At 41.9% G+C, this 16,505-nt stretch overlaps 2 protein-coding genes across 3 annotated transcripts in view; both read left to right on the forward strand.

The window, feature by feature from the left end:
- Window positions 1–145: 145 nt before the first annotated feature.
- tspeara (thrombospondin-type laminin G domain and EAR repeats a) lies at window positions 146–6,287 on the forward strand. The gene is made up of 12 exons (XM_010786493.1): window positions 146–265; window positions 1,371–1,732; window positions 2,127–2,217; window positions 2,339–2,495; window positions 2,623–2,754; window positions 2,842–2,912; window positions 3,420–3,578; window positions 3,676–3,877; window positions 3,987–4,219; window positions 5,014–5,192; window positions 5,323–5,424; window positions 5,741–6,287. Exons 1-12 carry the CDS (start codon window positions 167–169, stop codon window positions 5,892–5,894), a joined length of 1,941 nt encoding a protein of 646 aa, XP_010784795.1. The 5' UTR covers window positions 146–166; the 3' UTR covers window positions 5,895–6,287.
- A 694-nt stretch (window positions 6,288–6,981) lies between these two features.
- usp40 (ubiquitin specific peptidase 40) overlaps window positions 6,982–16,505 on the forward strand; it is a 14,644-nt gene continuing 5,120 nt past the window's right edge. Inside the window, exons 1-18 of one of the 2 annotated variants that reach the window (XM_010786489.1) lie at window positions 6,982–7,694; window positions 7,810–7,877; window positions 7,961–8,074; window positions 8,766–8,930; window positions 9,113–9,259; window positions 9,416–9,559; window positions 9,663–9,791; window positions 10,072–10,188; window positions 10,287–10,394; window positions 10,490–10,687; window positions 10,813–10,951; window positions 13,590–13,671; window positions 13,823–13,994; window positions 14,072–14,156; window positions 14,244–14,314; window positions 14,615–15,021; window positions 15,097–15,250; window positions 15,344–15,404. In XM_010786489.1, the coding sequence (XP_010784791.1) occupies window positions 7,499–7,694; window positions 7,810–7,877; window positions 7,961–8,074; window positions 8,766–8,930; window positions 9,113–9,259; window positions 9,416–9,559; window positions 9,663–9,791; window positions 10,072–10,188; window positions 10,287–10,394; window positions 10,490–10,687; window positions 10,813–10,951; window positions 13,590–13,671; window positions 13,823–13,994; window positions 14,072–14,156; window positions 14,244–14,314; window positions 14,615–15,021; window positions 15,097–15,250; window positions 15,344–15,404 (2,557 nt within the window). In that variant the 5' untranslated portion in view covers window positions 6,982–7,498. The remainder of the gene's footprint in view (window positions 7,695–7,809; window positions 7,878–7,960; window positions 8,075–8,765; window positions 8,931–9,112; window positions 9,260–9,415; window positions 9,560–9,662; window positions 9,792–10,071; window positions 10,189–10,286; window positions 10,395–10,489; window positions 10,688–10,812; window positions 10,952–13,589; window positions 13,672–13,822; window positions 13,995–14,071; window positions 14,157–14,243; window positions 14,315–14,614; window positions 15,022–15,096; window positions 15,251–15,343; window positions 15,405–16,505) is intronic. The other variant, XM_010786490.1, reaches the window with a different exon arrangement.

Raw genomic sequence — 16,505 nt, forward strand, 5'->3', positions numbered from 1 at the left:
AAACACTCTTCCTGAGTTCTTTATTTGCTTATTGTCTTCAGATATGCTTCCTCTGGATCTTTTGTCTTTTGTCCTGGAGAGGGACACCTCCAAAATGGTGCCAGGGGTGAACATGAAGCAGGCCGGAGGGGTGAGGGGCGTCAGTTTCTCAAGCCCTCACACCTCCATGAGCTTTCCCTCCTCCCAGCTGCTGGTCAACTGCGACCTCCTCCCCAAACAATTCTCCATTGTTGTGACTCTAAAGTTCTCCAGCACTGCGCCCAAGGTGAGGCTCCACGTTTATCAGAAACATCCGTTACTGAATGCTCTTGGTCAAAGAAGTACTCAGCTTCTTCATTTAGTGAAAGTACCCATACCGGTGTAGTGTGAAAAAACTCTGTTTCAAGTAAAGGCCCTACATTTAAAATTATAAAAAATTAAAGTACAAAAATAATATCAACAACCTAGAAATGCTCAATATGCAGCATTTTTGTGGTGGAGGCAATTTGAACAATGGAGTATATTAAGGGATATATTTATACTGTATATGCATTGTATAAAAACTCATTGAAAATTAAACTGTTGTTAATCTTAAAACTGATGTTGCAGTATGATTAAGTGATTTGAAAAGTAACAGTTTTAAATCTATTGTATTTAAAAAGAAGTACAAAATTGGGTTGTAAATACGAATGTTCCACTTTTCATCACTGATAGTCCATTAAACAACTGCTTCTTCCTGTGGCTTAGTTATAAAAGCATACATGTTTCCCCTGCTTTTTCATTATTTTACCATCACCAACGGAAAACAAACTCACCAGCACCACACGCACTGCCGCCAAATTAATCTGCTTCTCACACCCAGTGTATCAGATATAAATCTCACACACATCGCTCTCACAATATCAAATGACACTAATCCCCCGATCCAAGACTTCATTCCTCTCATGTTGGAGACATAGGACACTGACATGGAAAAAGAGCTCACTAAGCAGCCCTAACAATCTTCCTTGCTGACACTAATGGGATAATATGGATTCACACATGATGTTTTTATTTACTGTCTGTTTGTTGCTAAAAGCCATCTGTTGCTATATGTATTTGGGGTTACTGTGTGTTGCTGTTACTATATGTTGATGCATGTCGCTGTGTTGTTGCATCGCTATTTATTGCTAGTATGTGTTGCTGTGTATATCTGTTGTGTCGATGGGGTGAACATATACCCCTCTGGGACATACATTTCAAATCCAAATCTTTCATTATCGATTAATCTGTTGACGATATCCTTGATTAATTAATTAATGTTTGCAGCATTTAATAAGTATTTCAGTAAATGTACGTTGTTACTTTCAGCCCTTGTCAAATACTGACTGTTTTCCCTGTTTACCTTTCAGAGAAATGAATACATCTTTTCCTTGACGGAGCCAAAAAAAGGAGAGAAAACAGGAGTGGGGGAGGAAGAAGAGGACAACAATAAGGGGGACATTTTAGAGAGGGGTGTCAGTGGAAAAGAGCAACATGGAAATAGGGAAGAGGAGAGGCGAGTCAAGAGTAATGAGGAGCCTGGACGCGTCATCCTGGGCCTGAGGTTCTCGAAAAATCGTCTGCACTTCCTTCTTAAAGGTCACAGAGGGGTCGTAGATCACTGGGTGTTTCGAGGCACCCGATTGGATGACAATCAGTGGCACACGCTCTTGTTAGTCGTTGGTAGTCATCATGTCAGGCTCACTGTGGACTGCAACTCACCTCTGGAAATGTAAGATTTTCTTTTGCTTTTCAGTTTTTTGTTCACTGGGTGTGTCTGTCTACCACCATCCTCTCTTCCTGTTGCCTCTGAATTCCTTTGAGGGATTGTAGATCCTTCATCACAATACAATGGCACTGCTCCAAATCCTCTCACACCCTGCAGCTATATCACAGGGGTCTGACAATGTGTGATATATGGTTTTTCTGTGGAAACTCCCTTTGGCACACAGAGCGGAGGAATATCAGCTACCGTATGGTGTCTATACAATACTATTCCTGTCTCAGTAGCACAAACAGGAGAATGGAGGATACTCCTTTAATTACAGAGTTGTTAGTGTCATTCATTGAAGAAAAACAACTTAGCTCAGCTATTAGAAATAATGATGTATTTTTATTGCCATCAGAGTTCCCTCCGGGCCTTTCCCTCCAGACCTCAACATTCAGGGAGCCAGATTTCACATTGGCAGTCGGGGAAGATGGAAAGGCTTGTATTCAGTAAGACTTGTGTTTTCTGAACATGAAAAATACGTTTTCTGAACCACATAATAAAAAATGTTTCTGATAAAAACAAAAAAAAGTCAATCCTTTTCCTTCTTATCTGCTGCCTCGTGTACAGGGTCTGTTGCGGCAGCTGGTGTTGGTGCCAGGTTTGGACGCCACCCATTATATCTGCCCCTCCTCTGACCCCCAACTAGCAGTTCTGTCAGTACCACCACTTCTGTCAGACCTTTCTGTCATAGAGAGTGATGGGGACAGCCATGTGACTTCCTATGGTAACTTGCAGACACATTTTAAAATACTTTTTAAAGTATTATGAAAGATATCTTACAAATAATATGTTTTTCTGCTTCCTTGCCCTTTGATTGTCTGCTTATCTTTGTTTTGATCATGATTTGCCAGTGACAGAGGAGCGAGTGTCAGTGGGGACGGAGCGACCGTGCTCAAAGACGCTCCAAGGCCAGATGTGGTTCAATCCACTCAGTAAAGGCCTCTATCTCTGTGACGGTACTGTGTGGATCACCGTGTTAGAAGGTGAGAACTTACCATCCAAACATCCACTCATGAGCACGTTTTACTCAGCTTTACATCTACAAAAATCTCACTACTCCATCTACTCAGATCATAAACGACTGGACTACGTGTCAGAACACCAGGTCCTCCCCACCAGCTCAGAGACACATGACATAGAGGTATACTTTTACATTACATCCACTTTGTATAACTTTAATATTTATATTTTTTATTTTGTTGTACAGCCATCACAATATCAGACTTACAGGCCCAAGGGTTCCCTATAGGGTAAAGGACCCACACAAGGAGTCTATCTTAGATCTACAGTCTTTTTCTTTTGCCTTGTGAAACACAAGATATGCATGATGTGACAAGGGGTCATACACTGAACATAACCCTGTTTTACAGTTTTATGGGGAAAAAGGATTTGGAGCCATACCACTAGTGCTTAATTCCTCTGGTCAAAAGTACGTTTTCTCTAGGTAGAAAGGTGTGCATACCAGACATTTAATTTGGCTAATCTTGGTGCTTATTTCAGTTGCAGTCCCACTTGTGACTTCATTACATTTATGCAAACAATCGTTTGTAGCAGTGATGTTCACCATGTTTTGATTCCATTCTTCTATAGCCTACCTTAATGCTGTTCAAAGAGCATTTTTTTCATTATTTTTGTATTAAATGTTCAGGTGTTCCAGTTACCTGGCCTGGGTATGATGGCGGCTATGGCTCATAGGTCAGCCTCTGGCTCTGCTGTGTATCTGTGGAGCAACGCAGGTTTCCAGCTCTACCAGAATATCAGCACATATGAAGCTCTGGCTTGGAGACACTTCAGCATTGGCAAAAAGGTCGGAAGTGATGTAATGTAAATCGGGCTCATGCATCCACCTGGTCAAAGTAGTGTGGAGAGCTGATATTTCCTGGTCTTTTGTCACTTGGATCTAGGTTTATCTGGTGGTGTCTAACTCTGGAGGAGGGCCAGACAAGCGCAAACAAACAGAGAATGACTTTTCTGTGATTTACAAGTGGAGTAAAAGGAGAAAACTATTTGTGCGGTTCCAGACTGTGCAGACTCATTGTGCACGGGACTGGGAGGCATTTCAAATCAATAAACAAACCTATCTCGCTGTAGCCAATCACAGACAAGGTAACAACTAAACATCCATCAAATGACTTCCTGTTTACTTAAATAAATCTTGGGATGACATGCACAAACTATCCTGTTTCATTTGCTTTCTTTCTGGTTGCTCTTTCAGGTGATACAAATCACACCATAGACAGTGTGATATACAGATGGAACAGGTTGACAAAGTCTTTTGAGGTCCATCAGATGCTGCGGACCTCAGGGGCGTACGACTGGGAGTTCTTCACAGTCGGACCGTACCATTTCCTGGTGGTCGCAAATGCTTTTGATGGAGTGACAACCTCTGTTGATTCTGTCATCTACGTTTGGGTCAATGGAAGCTTCCAGGTGTTTCAGACAATAAAGGTATGTGGTGAACATAAAACGGCAAAATAAATGCGAAAATGTACATAAACTAGAAGTTTTTAAATCGGGCCAATAGTTTTTCAGTAATCCTTTTGACTAACAGAGCAACAAACCAGAACCAAAAACCTCCATGGCAGGGGAAAATATGCCTGTCAAACTTTAAAATAAACATCTGTTTGGTACTCTATCAGGGAAATATTTGGAAGGTGTTGAAGTTTGAAGTGTAAATTAGTCTTATTTCCACTTTAATGTAGCTTTATACACCATCATTTACATATAGTTTATCTTCTCTCCAGCTGGTCTTTGATTTCCTTCGATTAGATCTGTATCTTTGAGATGAGTATTAAATTAAAAGCATCTTGTCTGAAAGCACAGAAGGAAGAAACACAAACAGAAGAGATAAAAAGGGATTGACAGACAGAAATGGATTAACCATCATTTGTTTGGCGATAGCAGTGCTTTGACATGTAACTGATAGGGAATCATATTTGAATCCCGCCACATTTCAGGCGACAGTGTTGACAAATTAATAGTCACAAGAAAAACCAAAAGGAGTTGATTTAGGGGAACTCCACAGCTGGATGTGAGGATTTCTAAGATCACCTTGAGGCAGTTGGAAATTAATCATTTATAATAATCAGGAAATGAGCTCAAATATATAATTTTACATCATTTAGTTTCTTGGCAGCTTCTCTTTCAGATTTATTATCTTTAGCTTCAAGCAAACAAAGAGGTCTCTAGACCTTTTACTCAAGTAAAAACACCTGATGATTTCTCTTTGATTGTTTATCTAGACGTTCTGCGCCACAGACTGGGAAATGTTTCAGATTGGCAGTAGGGTCTTCTTGGTTGTAGCCAATGGACACAGACTCCAGGGTAATGGGCCCAGTCAATATGCCATCAACTCCACCATCTACGAACTGGACCTGATTGGACAGCTGTTTGTTCGCTTCCAGGATATAGTCACCTACAGGTACAGATGGCATAATATTTGAACATTGCCAGGTGCATACAGACAGATCATGAGCACACTTCCTGTGTAATAAGCTGTTTGCTGCCAATTCAACCTCTCAACATCACCACATACCTTTCTGTCTCTCCAGTGCAGTGGACTGGGAGTTCTTCAGCCTCGGGGAGGAATATTTTCTGGTTGTTGCTAACTCCTTCAACGGGGAATCGTACTCTCTCAACAGCGTTCTCTACAGGTACTCAACTTGTCAACAACACCCCTCCCAGTGTAAAATAATTCATCCATTCTGATTGCTCTCTAACTTAGTGCTGTTGTAATGTAGTAATGTTTATTTTCCTCCGTTGAACCACGCTAGTGATAACATATAGAAACTACATTCAACTGTTTGCAACTTACAAATTATTTATCACTTGTATATAGACTCTTATGGCACTACTTCTATTCTATTTTATTGTATTTACTTTATTTGTAGGACCTAGCTCATTTGACTATAGAGCCTTACAAATGCAGACATATCTTATATATGAGTCTTATTCTCTTTTTAATTTTAGGTGGCAGGGATATGAAGGATTTGTTCCTGTTCATTGGCTCCCAACGATTGGATGCAGTGACTGGGAGTTTTTTAGCTCCAAAGGAGAATCATATCTGATCTATTCTAGTGCCAAATCACCTCTTGCCAAGATCTTTAAGCTGAAAACTTACTAGGAAAAACGGAGAGTGCACTGTTTCTTTGTGTGTGTACATGTTCTCATTCTTCTTTGGAAGTGTCCATGTGTTCCCTTGTGAGACGATGTTTGCAATAATATTTAAAATGTGTGATTGGGTTTAATCCAAATGTGGCTTTTCTCTTCTTGTTACTAATTTATATAGTGCCATAGCTGCAATTTAGGTCATGGCCTTGATATTGTTTTAGGGATTTTGTGGGTTAAACAATATGAGGACAACATGCGTACATTGAGAAAAAATGTAAGTAATGAAAACATTTCAGAATTATTTTGTGGCGACTACTATAAATGACCTAGAGGTTCAACTGTCAGCGCTAGGTGGACAACTGATGTACCTCATAATAACCCAAATATCACAAGCACAATATTTTTATGAGAGTTTATCTGTTTATTTGTGTGCATTGTCTGACAGAAATGTATACAGCTATGTGAGATTTATATATTTCTGTAAAAACATTTAATATGAATGATATTTAACATTTTGTTTATAAACTGAATATCTGAAATTTGATTGATAGTTACTTATTACATTAATTGTATGTCAAATTATATTGGTATATTGGAATGACAATAAATAGAACCAGGCTGTATGTGTGTCTATGAACAACAAGAGTTGTTTATGCATTGACTTACATCCAGCTATTTTCATTTAGAGCTCGTAGGGCGGGCAAACATACCCTGCAGCATCAAAACTACACTAGATTTTATTCAAGTAATTTTGTGGCTAATCAAAATCCTAAAATCTTGGAGTGGTATGCAAACCTCTACACATGGCCTTGGGCACATAACACCCTACCTAAAAAACATGTTTGTTCTAGAAGACTACAAGCCCCATAACTTCAAGACTAGACTTGTCGGAAATGTAGTTTTAATAGCAACAATTAGTGTTGCCTTGAAAATAAAATATAGCCAAAACACATGTCTTTATCGCTGTGTCATAAAGTAAGCACACATTCGCAGTAATGCAAATATCTCCGGTTACATTAAAATGCGGTAGGCTATGTGTGTTACCAACGTGTGACACTACAAGTACCACAATGCATCATTCCATTTTCTGCCAGGAAGAAACATGGCTGCCCACTATTCACCGAGGGCATTTCTATTTACGTTTAGTTTGTTATCTGTTTTAAGACAGAAAGGTGAAGAAAGAGCCTGTGTCATGAACTACCTTGTGTAAATACTCCGTTTAATCACCCGTTAGACTGTCGGTAGGGAGACGCAATTTTTCCGGTCGTTGTGAAACTGAGCGTTCACGTCTGGTTTTCTTTTAATTTTTGCTGAGCTGTCAAGCTGCTCATCGTTTTGGGACTGGGACTGCTTTGTGTTTATCATCGAGCTAAGCAAGCTAAAAAACATACCTGCGAGTCCAACGCATACATTACATCCAGGAGCCTTATAGTCGCTATGTTTAGCCCAGTGAAGTCTTCTTATTTCAGAGTTAGCCCGGCCATTGTCAACAGAGAACTCGGCAAGACCAAGATGAGATAGCAAGAGGGCATATCAGAGTGCTAACTAACCCATGGTTTATTACGAGGTAGAGCCCCAGCATAACACAGAGAACAAGGAATAAATAACTCAAGCAGCATGTTTGGGAATCTTTTCGAGGAAGAGGAGGAGGAAGGCTTCTCTTCGACCTCCTCCGGTGGGAGAGTTGCAAAGGGGGGAGACGAGCCACCTCCACCCCGAGGAAGAAGCACTCTGTGCGGCATCAAGAACCAGGGGGGCACCTGCTACCTCAACTCCCTGCTCCAGACCCTGCTGTTCACCCCAGAGTTCAGAGGTAACATCACATTCCCTTAAGAGTGGGCTGAGATTGGAGTATACCAGAGCAGTAGAAAACTAGGACATTTGTATTCTTTCCCACTTACTTATTCATTGTTTATGTATCTTTACAGGGGAGCTGTTCAGTTTGGGAGCAGATGAACTAGGATGTCTGGAAGACAAAGACAAACCAGGGGCCAAAGTAAGTGTTGCAAAGTGTCTGCAGCTGTAACCACATTTGTTATGTCTATGTGTATTAATGATGTTTACCTTCCTTATCTTCAGGTTAGAGTGATCCCACTGGAGCTACAGAGACTGTTTGCCAGTCTGCTGCTAGCGGACCAGCAGAGCGCCTCCACTGCAGACCTTACCGACAGCTTTGGCTGGAACAGCAGCGAGGTCTGTGTTTATTATCTTTATCAGTGGGAAGGAGAGAGGGAGGCTCAGGTTACAATTCTCATTTCAGTGATTGATTTTAACTTCCAGTCATATTACCAGGACATTCATGCTGAGATTCACACACATGGATTTTAAGTTGTGGTCAGGTCAGGCCTGAAACCTTCCATTTTGACAGGAGGCTTCCCAGCTGCAGTCATGCAAAAATAAATACAAGAGAAGGGAAAGAAGGAAAAGCAAGAAGTTATTTTCACAGTTTTACACAGGACATGCATAACCACCTTTTCCAGGTCAAGAGTGCACCATGAAAACTAGTTTTAATTAACTGATCTGTGGATGGTCACAATTGTCCCACAATGCACTACTCAAAAGGAATTATGCAGGTTATACAGGTTAGATAAAAGAAGAATGGAAATGCTTTTTCAGTGAAGCTTTTTGTTTTTCAATTGTAAAGTGTATATACTATAAAAAAACAAACATTGAATTAGCCGAAAAGCTATATCCCATATACTTTATCGTTACAAAATAAGGAATACCTTGTTGCGACGTACAAGGTGTTGTCCTTATCCCTGAGCACAACTATGCAAACTATAATATTCAAAGTAATGCATACCAACACTTTTATTGGTTGGAACTAGGACAGTGATTGTCTATCCGTCCTCATCTGATCCTTTTATGTTTGCTCCTCTCTCAGGGAACAAATCAGCATGATGTGCAGGAGCTGAACAGGATTTTGTTCTGCGCGTTGGAGCACTCTCTTGTGGGCACCACCGGTAGCACGTTTATCCACCAGCTGTATCATGGGACCATTGTCAACAGCATCGCCTGCAAGGAGTGTGGAAACGTCAGCCAAAGACAGGTGTGTCCATTTGTGCGGGGTTTCTCTGTCTCTTTGACCGGGCTTCTTTCTGTCCATTAGATACTGTTGGAAATACTTTGACCTAGTACGAATGAGAAAGAATGATACTTTAGGAGTTCAGTCACACTGCATAAAGCACACACACATGAGTAATTAACTAGTTCTGTATGTGGCTTTTTCAGGAGGACTTCTTGGACCTGACAGTGTGTGTTTGTGGCGTGTCGAGCCTGGAGGAGGCTTTGTTGAACATGTTTGTGGAGGAAGAGTTGTTTGAGGGCAATAACCTGTACCGCTGTGGGCAGTGTGACAGGCTGGTCACTGCTGCCAAGGTCAGTGCCAGCGGCTCAGACTGTCAGTACCATAACACGTTTTATAACAAAAATCAACCTTAAGAGAAACAAATGGAAACTAATATTTGAACTAAACTTGTAAAGCTTTTTCTTTGCTGTATCTCACATTCCTTTTCTTATGTTGCTCTTATTCAGTCTGCCAAGCTGAAGAAGCTCCCTCCTTTTATAACCATGTCTTTGCTGAGGTTCAGCTTTGACTATGCCAAATGTGAGCGATACAAGGAGACGGGACGCTACGTTTTCCCCTTAAACATCAACCTACGGCCATTTTGTGAAGAGGTACCTGACATAATTTAATCATAAGCATTTCACATGCCTCCTTCCAGTGTTCACACACTAAGATATCTTAATAAGTTAACTACTATGTTTTCCTCCCTTACAGACTGATGGGGAGGACTCTGATTACTCCTACGAGCTGTTCTCTGTGATCATCCATAAGGGTGGCTGCTATGGAGGACATTACCATGTTTATATCAGGGACATAGACCAGCTTGGCCAATGGGAGCCGCCGGTGAGAAAAACAGAAGAGCAAACATGGGAGATTGTATTTATAGTTAATTCAATATTATGATATATATATATATAATAAGCATTCATTAGTTGTTCTCGCTTTTTAGAATATGAGTGGCTGAGGATCTATTTCTTGTATTCAATTTGGCTAAGTGCTATTACTCTGATATCTTTGGACGTGCTTTGCTATCAGCAATGTAAAATTGTATAACAATATGCAAGCTTTTGAAAGTAAGCATAGCTAAAAAGCATCACTTCACCTCTGTTTGTTGTGTGTTCAGGAAGAGGAATGCAAAATTAAGACTCAGAAGAAAGTGAAGGACGAGGTCAAGCAAATGTGTGAGCCAAAACTTCAAGAAGACGACCCTTTGTCTGTCATCAGTGCTATTATTACACAGGTATAGTTACCGCAATTGTTAAGAGCTTTCATTGTTCAGTCATTAATACAGCCATGGTTAGTTAATCATTCGGATGCTGTTCATATCCTGTCCACTAGGAGCCATCAAAGAGTGTCCTGTTGGACCAGCTGGGACAGAAAATCATGGATAAAATCAGTTCATCCTGGAGCAAAAAGTTTAGAAAGCCCCACGGGCCCATAGGAAAGGTATTTTTTCTTTTCTTTTTTTATGATGCTGTTGTTATTTGCGGATAGTAAAATATATGTAGTTTACCTATCATTATATTTCTCCTCTGGTGTAGTTCCTGCAGTCCCACAATGATGTGTTCATGCTGGTGTCCAATGGTACTCGAGTGGCATTGAAGGCAAACCCTCCTAGCCCTGTGACTGAGACCCCCAGTCCAGCAGAGCAGACCACTGACTCTGGTCCTTCAACTCCTGCAGACCCTGGAGCCGCGGAAGAGCCTGAACCAGACCAGAAGCCAGAGCCCGAACAAAAGGTATCAGAGCAACAGAACAAGAAATCAAGGAAAGGGAAAAAAAGACACCTACTTCATTCTGTCCAAGTGAACATCTTGTGGTTACTTTGATGGCTGATTCTCACGGTGTTTCTCTTGTCTGTCAGCAGGGTAGTCACTGGTTCGACCTTAACGACTCTGTGGTGACCTCCATCAGGGAGTCTGACATAGAGAAGCAGTTCCAGGGCAAAGAGAGCGCATACATGCTGTTCTACAGAAAAACACAGCTGCAAAGGCCCAGTGAAGGTAACGGACACTTTATATTGCATTTGTATTAGAAAAGAGGATCTCAGGGAAAAAAACTGTTAAGTGGGGTAACCATTTATCCAATTAAACAATGTATTGGCTCATCATTTTGATCATTATTTAGGGATGTAACGATATATTGAATACCGTGATATCACTGTAAATAAAAGTCTCAATACCGTCGTGAGACTGTCAAAATCTACTGCGATTTAACAAAAAAAAAAATGTAAATAATGTTTTTTTAAAATGTTTTAAATATATATATTCTTTAAACCTTTATTCAACCAGATGGTCCCATTGAGATCATCGATCTCTTTTTCAAGGGAGACCTGTCCAACATGGCAACAAGTAGGTTACAACATGAACATAAAACAACAGATAACACTTATAATAATAATAATAGTAAATGGGATTTATATAGCGCTTTTCTAGACCCAAAGACGCTTTACATTATGAGTCAGGTCGACAAACAAAACAAGAACAAAAACACAAACGAAAACAAAAACAAAACAAAAACAGAAAAGCAGTCAGGAGGATGTTGGTTCAGAGGGGGGAGGGGCGGGTTTAAGGATAAGCAGAGTTGAAGAGGTGGGTTTTGAGACGGGACTGGAACAGGGTGAGGGAATCAGACTCACGGAGGTCTTGGGGGAGGGAGTTCCAGAGCTTCGGGGCTGCCACATAGAAGGCTCTGTCCCCGAAGCTCCGGAGTTTGGCCTTGGGGATTGAGAGCAAACCGGCTGAGGTGGATCTGAGGGACCGGGGTGGTTGGTAGAGGATGAGGAGGTCAGTGAGGTAGGGGGGGGCCAGATGGTGGAGGGCTTTATAGGTGAGGACCAGGAGTTTGTAGTGAATGCGGTGTGAGACGGGAAGCCAGTGGAGTTCTTTGAGGACCGGGGTGATGTGATGCCATGATTTGGTGTGGGTGAGGAGTCTGGCGGCTGCGTTCTGGACACGCTGGAGTCTGTTGAGGGATGTTGTGCTGATGCCGAAGAGGAGTGAGTTGCAATAGTCAAGGCGGGAGGAGATGAAGGCGTGAATGAGTTGCTCAGCTGCGGGGCGGGTGAGAGAGGGACGGAGTTTGGCGATATTGCGGAGGTGGAAAAATGAGGTTTTTACAACTTGGCGGATGTGGGGGTCGAGGGAGAGGGTGGGGTCGAATATCACGCCAAGGTTGCGTGCCTGGGTGGAGGGGGAAACAGGGGTGCCATCGATGGTGAGTGTCAGGTTGGGGGTTTTGCTGAGGTTGGATTTGGAGCCGCCGATGAGGAGGAGTTCAGTTTTGTTGCTGTTGAGTTTGAGGAAGTTGTGTTGCATCCAGGATTTTATTGCAGTCAGACAGGATTCGATGTGTGTGAGAGGAGGGTTGTGGGGGGATTTGGTGCTGAGGTAGATCTGTGTGTCGTCAGCATAGCAGTGAAAGTCCAGGTTGTGATGGCGGAGAATCTGACCAAGGGGGAGGATGTAGATGATGATGAAGAGGAGGGGGCAGAGGACGGGGAGGCAGGACTTCAGAAGAGGGGTGGGTAGAGGGTCAAGCGAGCAGGTTGTGGGTTTGGAGGAGCTGATCAGTTGGAGTATTTCAGGGGGGGTAACCAGAGTGAACTGGGAGATAATGCCGTGGGGAGGAGGGCTCGGGAGGTCAAGGGAGATGGAGGGAGGAATTGTGGCGGTGGATGTTGGGGGAGATGTTTGTGTGTCAGATGCAGCGGATAGGGAGTGATTAATGGCAGTGATTTTGTCAGAGAAAAACTGGAGGAATGAACTGCATGTGGAAGTGGAGGAAGAGAGGGTGTCAGCACGGGGTTTGAGGAGCTTGTTGACGGTGGAGAAGAGGGTCCTGGGGTTACGGGAGGGGTCGATGAAGATGGTGGAGAGGTAAGCAGATTTTGCGGCATTGTGGGCGTCTCTGTAGGTAGTGAGATGGAGTTTGTAGGAATCATGGTGAACTGTGAGGGATGATTTCATGGTTATGACATCGTATTTACAGGGCTACATGTACACACCTAGAGACATTGACAAGTACCAACACTATATTTATATCTTGCCCTGTCAATAAGCCTCACCTTCTTGGCAAAAACTGTATTGTTTTTGAAGTGGTGGAGAGACAATGCACAGTTTGACCCACTGCTGTCACCCATGGCCAAAGCATATCTCTCTGTCCCAGCAACATCAGTACCAAGCAAGAGAGTTTTTTCCACAGCAGGGGATATTGCAAACGCCCAAACATCCCAGCTTCTACCTGGAAATGTGGACACGCTAATATTCCTAAAAGTTAACCTTGATGATGCGGAGTGAGTGAGTTAGAGTTGAGTTACTTGAAAAACTAAAGTGAAACTTGATTTATTCTATTGCAGGGTCTGATTATTATATTGTTGACACTTTAAAATACTACTTTCCTACTAAAATGTTGTACAAATCAGATTTATTATTTAATAAAGAAAAAAAGATTCAAGTAAAAGAAAAAAAAAAAGAATTCATATTTTTTTCTTTATTTTTGTAATATCGCGATAAATATCGTACCGTGGACTTTTTCTCGCGATATTATCATATCGTGAGTTTTTGGTATCGTTACATCCCTATAATTTGTTATGTAATAAGTAAGGCCATTTCTATTAAAATATGTTTTCTACATCCGCAGCTTTGAAAAATCCTGAGTATAAAGTTCCTCTTAACCTCATCAAGATGGCTCAGGAGGAGAACATCAGAGTGCAGAAAATGCGGTACAGAATTAAAACACATTACAACATGACACTTTTAGCTAGTCTAAAATGTGTAATTCAGTGAGCAACACCCAGAAAGAAGAAGAAAGTTATTTGAAAGTGAATTTCTTCCATAAATGATTAATATCAGTCAACATTGTTTCTGTTGCAGCGAGGAGTTTGAAGCTTCTAATAACACCGTGGAGCTGCATCTCCACCTCGCACCCTCTTATAGGCTCGAAAATGGAGCCCTGCAACCAATCGGCAAAGAGCAGAGCGCAAGCACACCTTTGAGTTTCGACCGTAGAAAGACTGTGGGAGATCTTCGATTAGCTATATACCAGGTAATTTCATTTCCGTAACACGAGCTGTCTAAAAGAATGAAAGCAATCAGCAGTCGTTTGTGCTTCTGTTTATAAAGATGCAGGAACTCTGGGAAGGGGACATGGCTCTGACTGTGGCCCGGAGTCTCCCTGCAGGTCTACACCTCTACACTACACTTATAGGTGAGTCACTTAAATGCAAAATAGGAAGTTAGAATACAAATAGCAGCCTGACAAAGCATGCGACTACATTCTGGTTGTTGTTTGCAGACGACGGAGTCTCCCTGTACAGTGCTGGCATTTGTACAAACTCTGACCTGTTTGTGTGGAATGGCAGAGAGGTGAGTACATTCTCATTCATCCCAATATGTTTATCATGTAGTGTTACCAGTGGTGGAATGCAAATAAGCACATTTACACAATTACTATGCTGCAACATTAAACTGATTAACACATACAATATTGTTATACTATTTTATAATATATGTTCTAAAATGGGCCATTCTACATAATGAGACTTCACACTTTCTTACTTCAACTATGTTTTAAAGCTAATACTTTTGAAATGTCACTTAGTATATCATTTGTAATTGTATCATAATATTTCTACTTCACTTCCTTCACCTCGTTTGTTATCTCAGGTGTGCGGTGCGGCTGTCCTAACTGGAGCCGAGTGGGAGCCAGTGCTGCTGAATGTGGTCCGTCCCTTTCTGGAAGATTGTGTTCAGGAAAAGCCAGATGAGATGGAGTGTGAGGAGGGGAGGGAAAGTTTTGAAAACGGGGGTCCAGGGCTCAAAAGGGAGGCGAGAGGGTTTGCAGGTGCCGCGACTCTCGGGGAGGTGAGGGAGGCACTGGGGGAGCCTCAGGAGAGTCTGCTGTGCCAGGAGCATAAGGGAGGAAAGAGAGGAGAACAGGGGGCAGGGGAGGGAGGAGGGGCGAGTGGGTGGAGAGTGTTCCCCCCCGGCGCCATGCACCGGACGCTGAAGGAGCTGTCGCTGAAGGACGGCGATGCGCTGCTGGTGCTGGAGCCGCAGTCCTTCGACAGCAGGTACATGCTCCGCAAAGTGTTTACATGTTGTGTTCCTGAGGAGGTTGGTGTTTAACTAGTGTCTTTTCTGCTCAGTGTGTTCACTCGAAACGGAGACGTGGTCACTGTGACGACGCCTTCCGACTGCCGCTGGCTCCAGGTGGAGTTTCGACCACATGGAGGAGGGGGAGAAGAAGGGGATAAAGAAGAGGAGAGGAGGAAGATTAAGGTTCCAGCTACAGGAAATATGGTCAGTGTTTTTCTGCTGATTGTCCTCTTTATCGCTCAATTGTATTCATTATTTCCAAGGGTCCCAATTTGGTTTTGAATGTCTCTCTTACAGCTGCTGTGTGAGGTGAAACAGAGGGCCATAGAGGAGCTGCAGATAGAGGAACAAACCTCAGGCAAGACGCCCGGTGTCAAACATAGCCTTGATTTCTCCGTCACCCCCGCTATTGTAGAGTATGAGTAGATGCAGAGTCACTCTTAGTATTTGTTTTAAGAATCAAGATTACGCTTATTTAACAAGCAATCTGTTTAATCTGTTTTTTATTATAGTATAAAGTAAATAAAAAATCATGACTGTCCCCTACTAAATGTAAAACCACAGGACATTAGACTGGAACATGTCATACTGCCATACTGTTTCAGCTTTTATATTTGATCAATTTCTGATTCAAATAAATGTATGTATCCTCAAAACTAGACCAAAGGATCATCTTCTTATTAATAAAGAAGGTCTAGATAAATTATAAAATATATAATGTAAGGGAATATTTCTGTCTTGCTCCTAAGTGTCAAAGAATAATTCTCCCTTACTCCTAAGCAGAGGTCGCGTTAACCGAATATATTCCGACTATGACGGAATTCTTTTGACAATGACGGATAAATCTGAAAGCAGTCCGTCATTTTGACGGATTACAACAAACTCAGAACAGCGCCAAAGTTTCCCCGCAGCAGAGCTCCGGTGTTATCCCCTATGTCGTTTCCAGACCTAACTATGCCGTACTACAAATCCTTGAAATGTCTGGGAGTTTATGCTTTGCGCTGTGGCGCGCTCCCGCGAGGTGCAGTGGGCATGCACAACACGGCATAACACCAGCGCTAGTATTTCATTTTTTCTGGTCATAATAATTTGTTATGTTTACGTTGTTAGACTATTGTTAGTCATCAAATTAATATTCCTTGTTTAGATTTTAACAGACACATTAGTGGCCGGCCAAGATCTGTTTTAAACGACGGGATCCCACTCCAAAATCGTGGGGGGGGGGGGGACGAGCATGTCATCTTTCTATTTCTAGTATTTTATAGGTTCCTATGTGTTATCTTTATATCATTTCTGATTTATTTTTAGAGATGTTTTCTTGTTTTACCGTGAATGTTTTTGTCTTTGAATAACTGTATCATTATATGTTAGTTTTTTCCGAAAGTTTTACATTAAGTCAAAACATACTTCTGTACAAAAATTAACCCCCCACTGAGTTGTTAGCCCTTACAGTTGCCGC

This window comes from Notothenia coriiceps, unplaced genomic scaffold (genome assembly GCF_000735185.1).
Source record: "Notothenia coriiceps isolate Sejong01 unplaced genomic scaffold, NC01 NC01_scaffold00029196, whole genome shotgun sequence".
In the NCBI taxonomy this organism is placed as follows: domain Eukaryota; kingdom Metazoa; phylum Chordata; class Actinopteri; order Perciformes; family Nototheniidae; genus Notothenia; species Notothenia coriiceps.

Excerpts from the sequence above, each read along its gene's own strand:
- tspeara (XM_010786493.1), top strand. The coding sequence starts at position 167 with ATGAGCTTTCCCTCCTCCCAGCTGCTGGTCAACTGCGACCTCCTCCCC. Across the intron at positions 2,218-2,338 it reads GATGGAAAGGCTTGTATTCA|GGTCTGTTGCGGCAGCTGGT; the intron begins GTAAGACTTGTG and ends CCTCGTGTACAG. Across the intron at positions 2,496-2,622 it reads CAGCCATGTGACTTCCTATG|TGACAGAGGAGCGAGTGTCA; the intron begins GTAACTTGCAGA and ends ATGATTTGCCAG.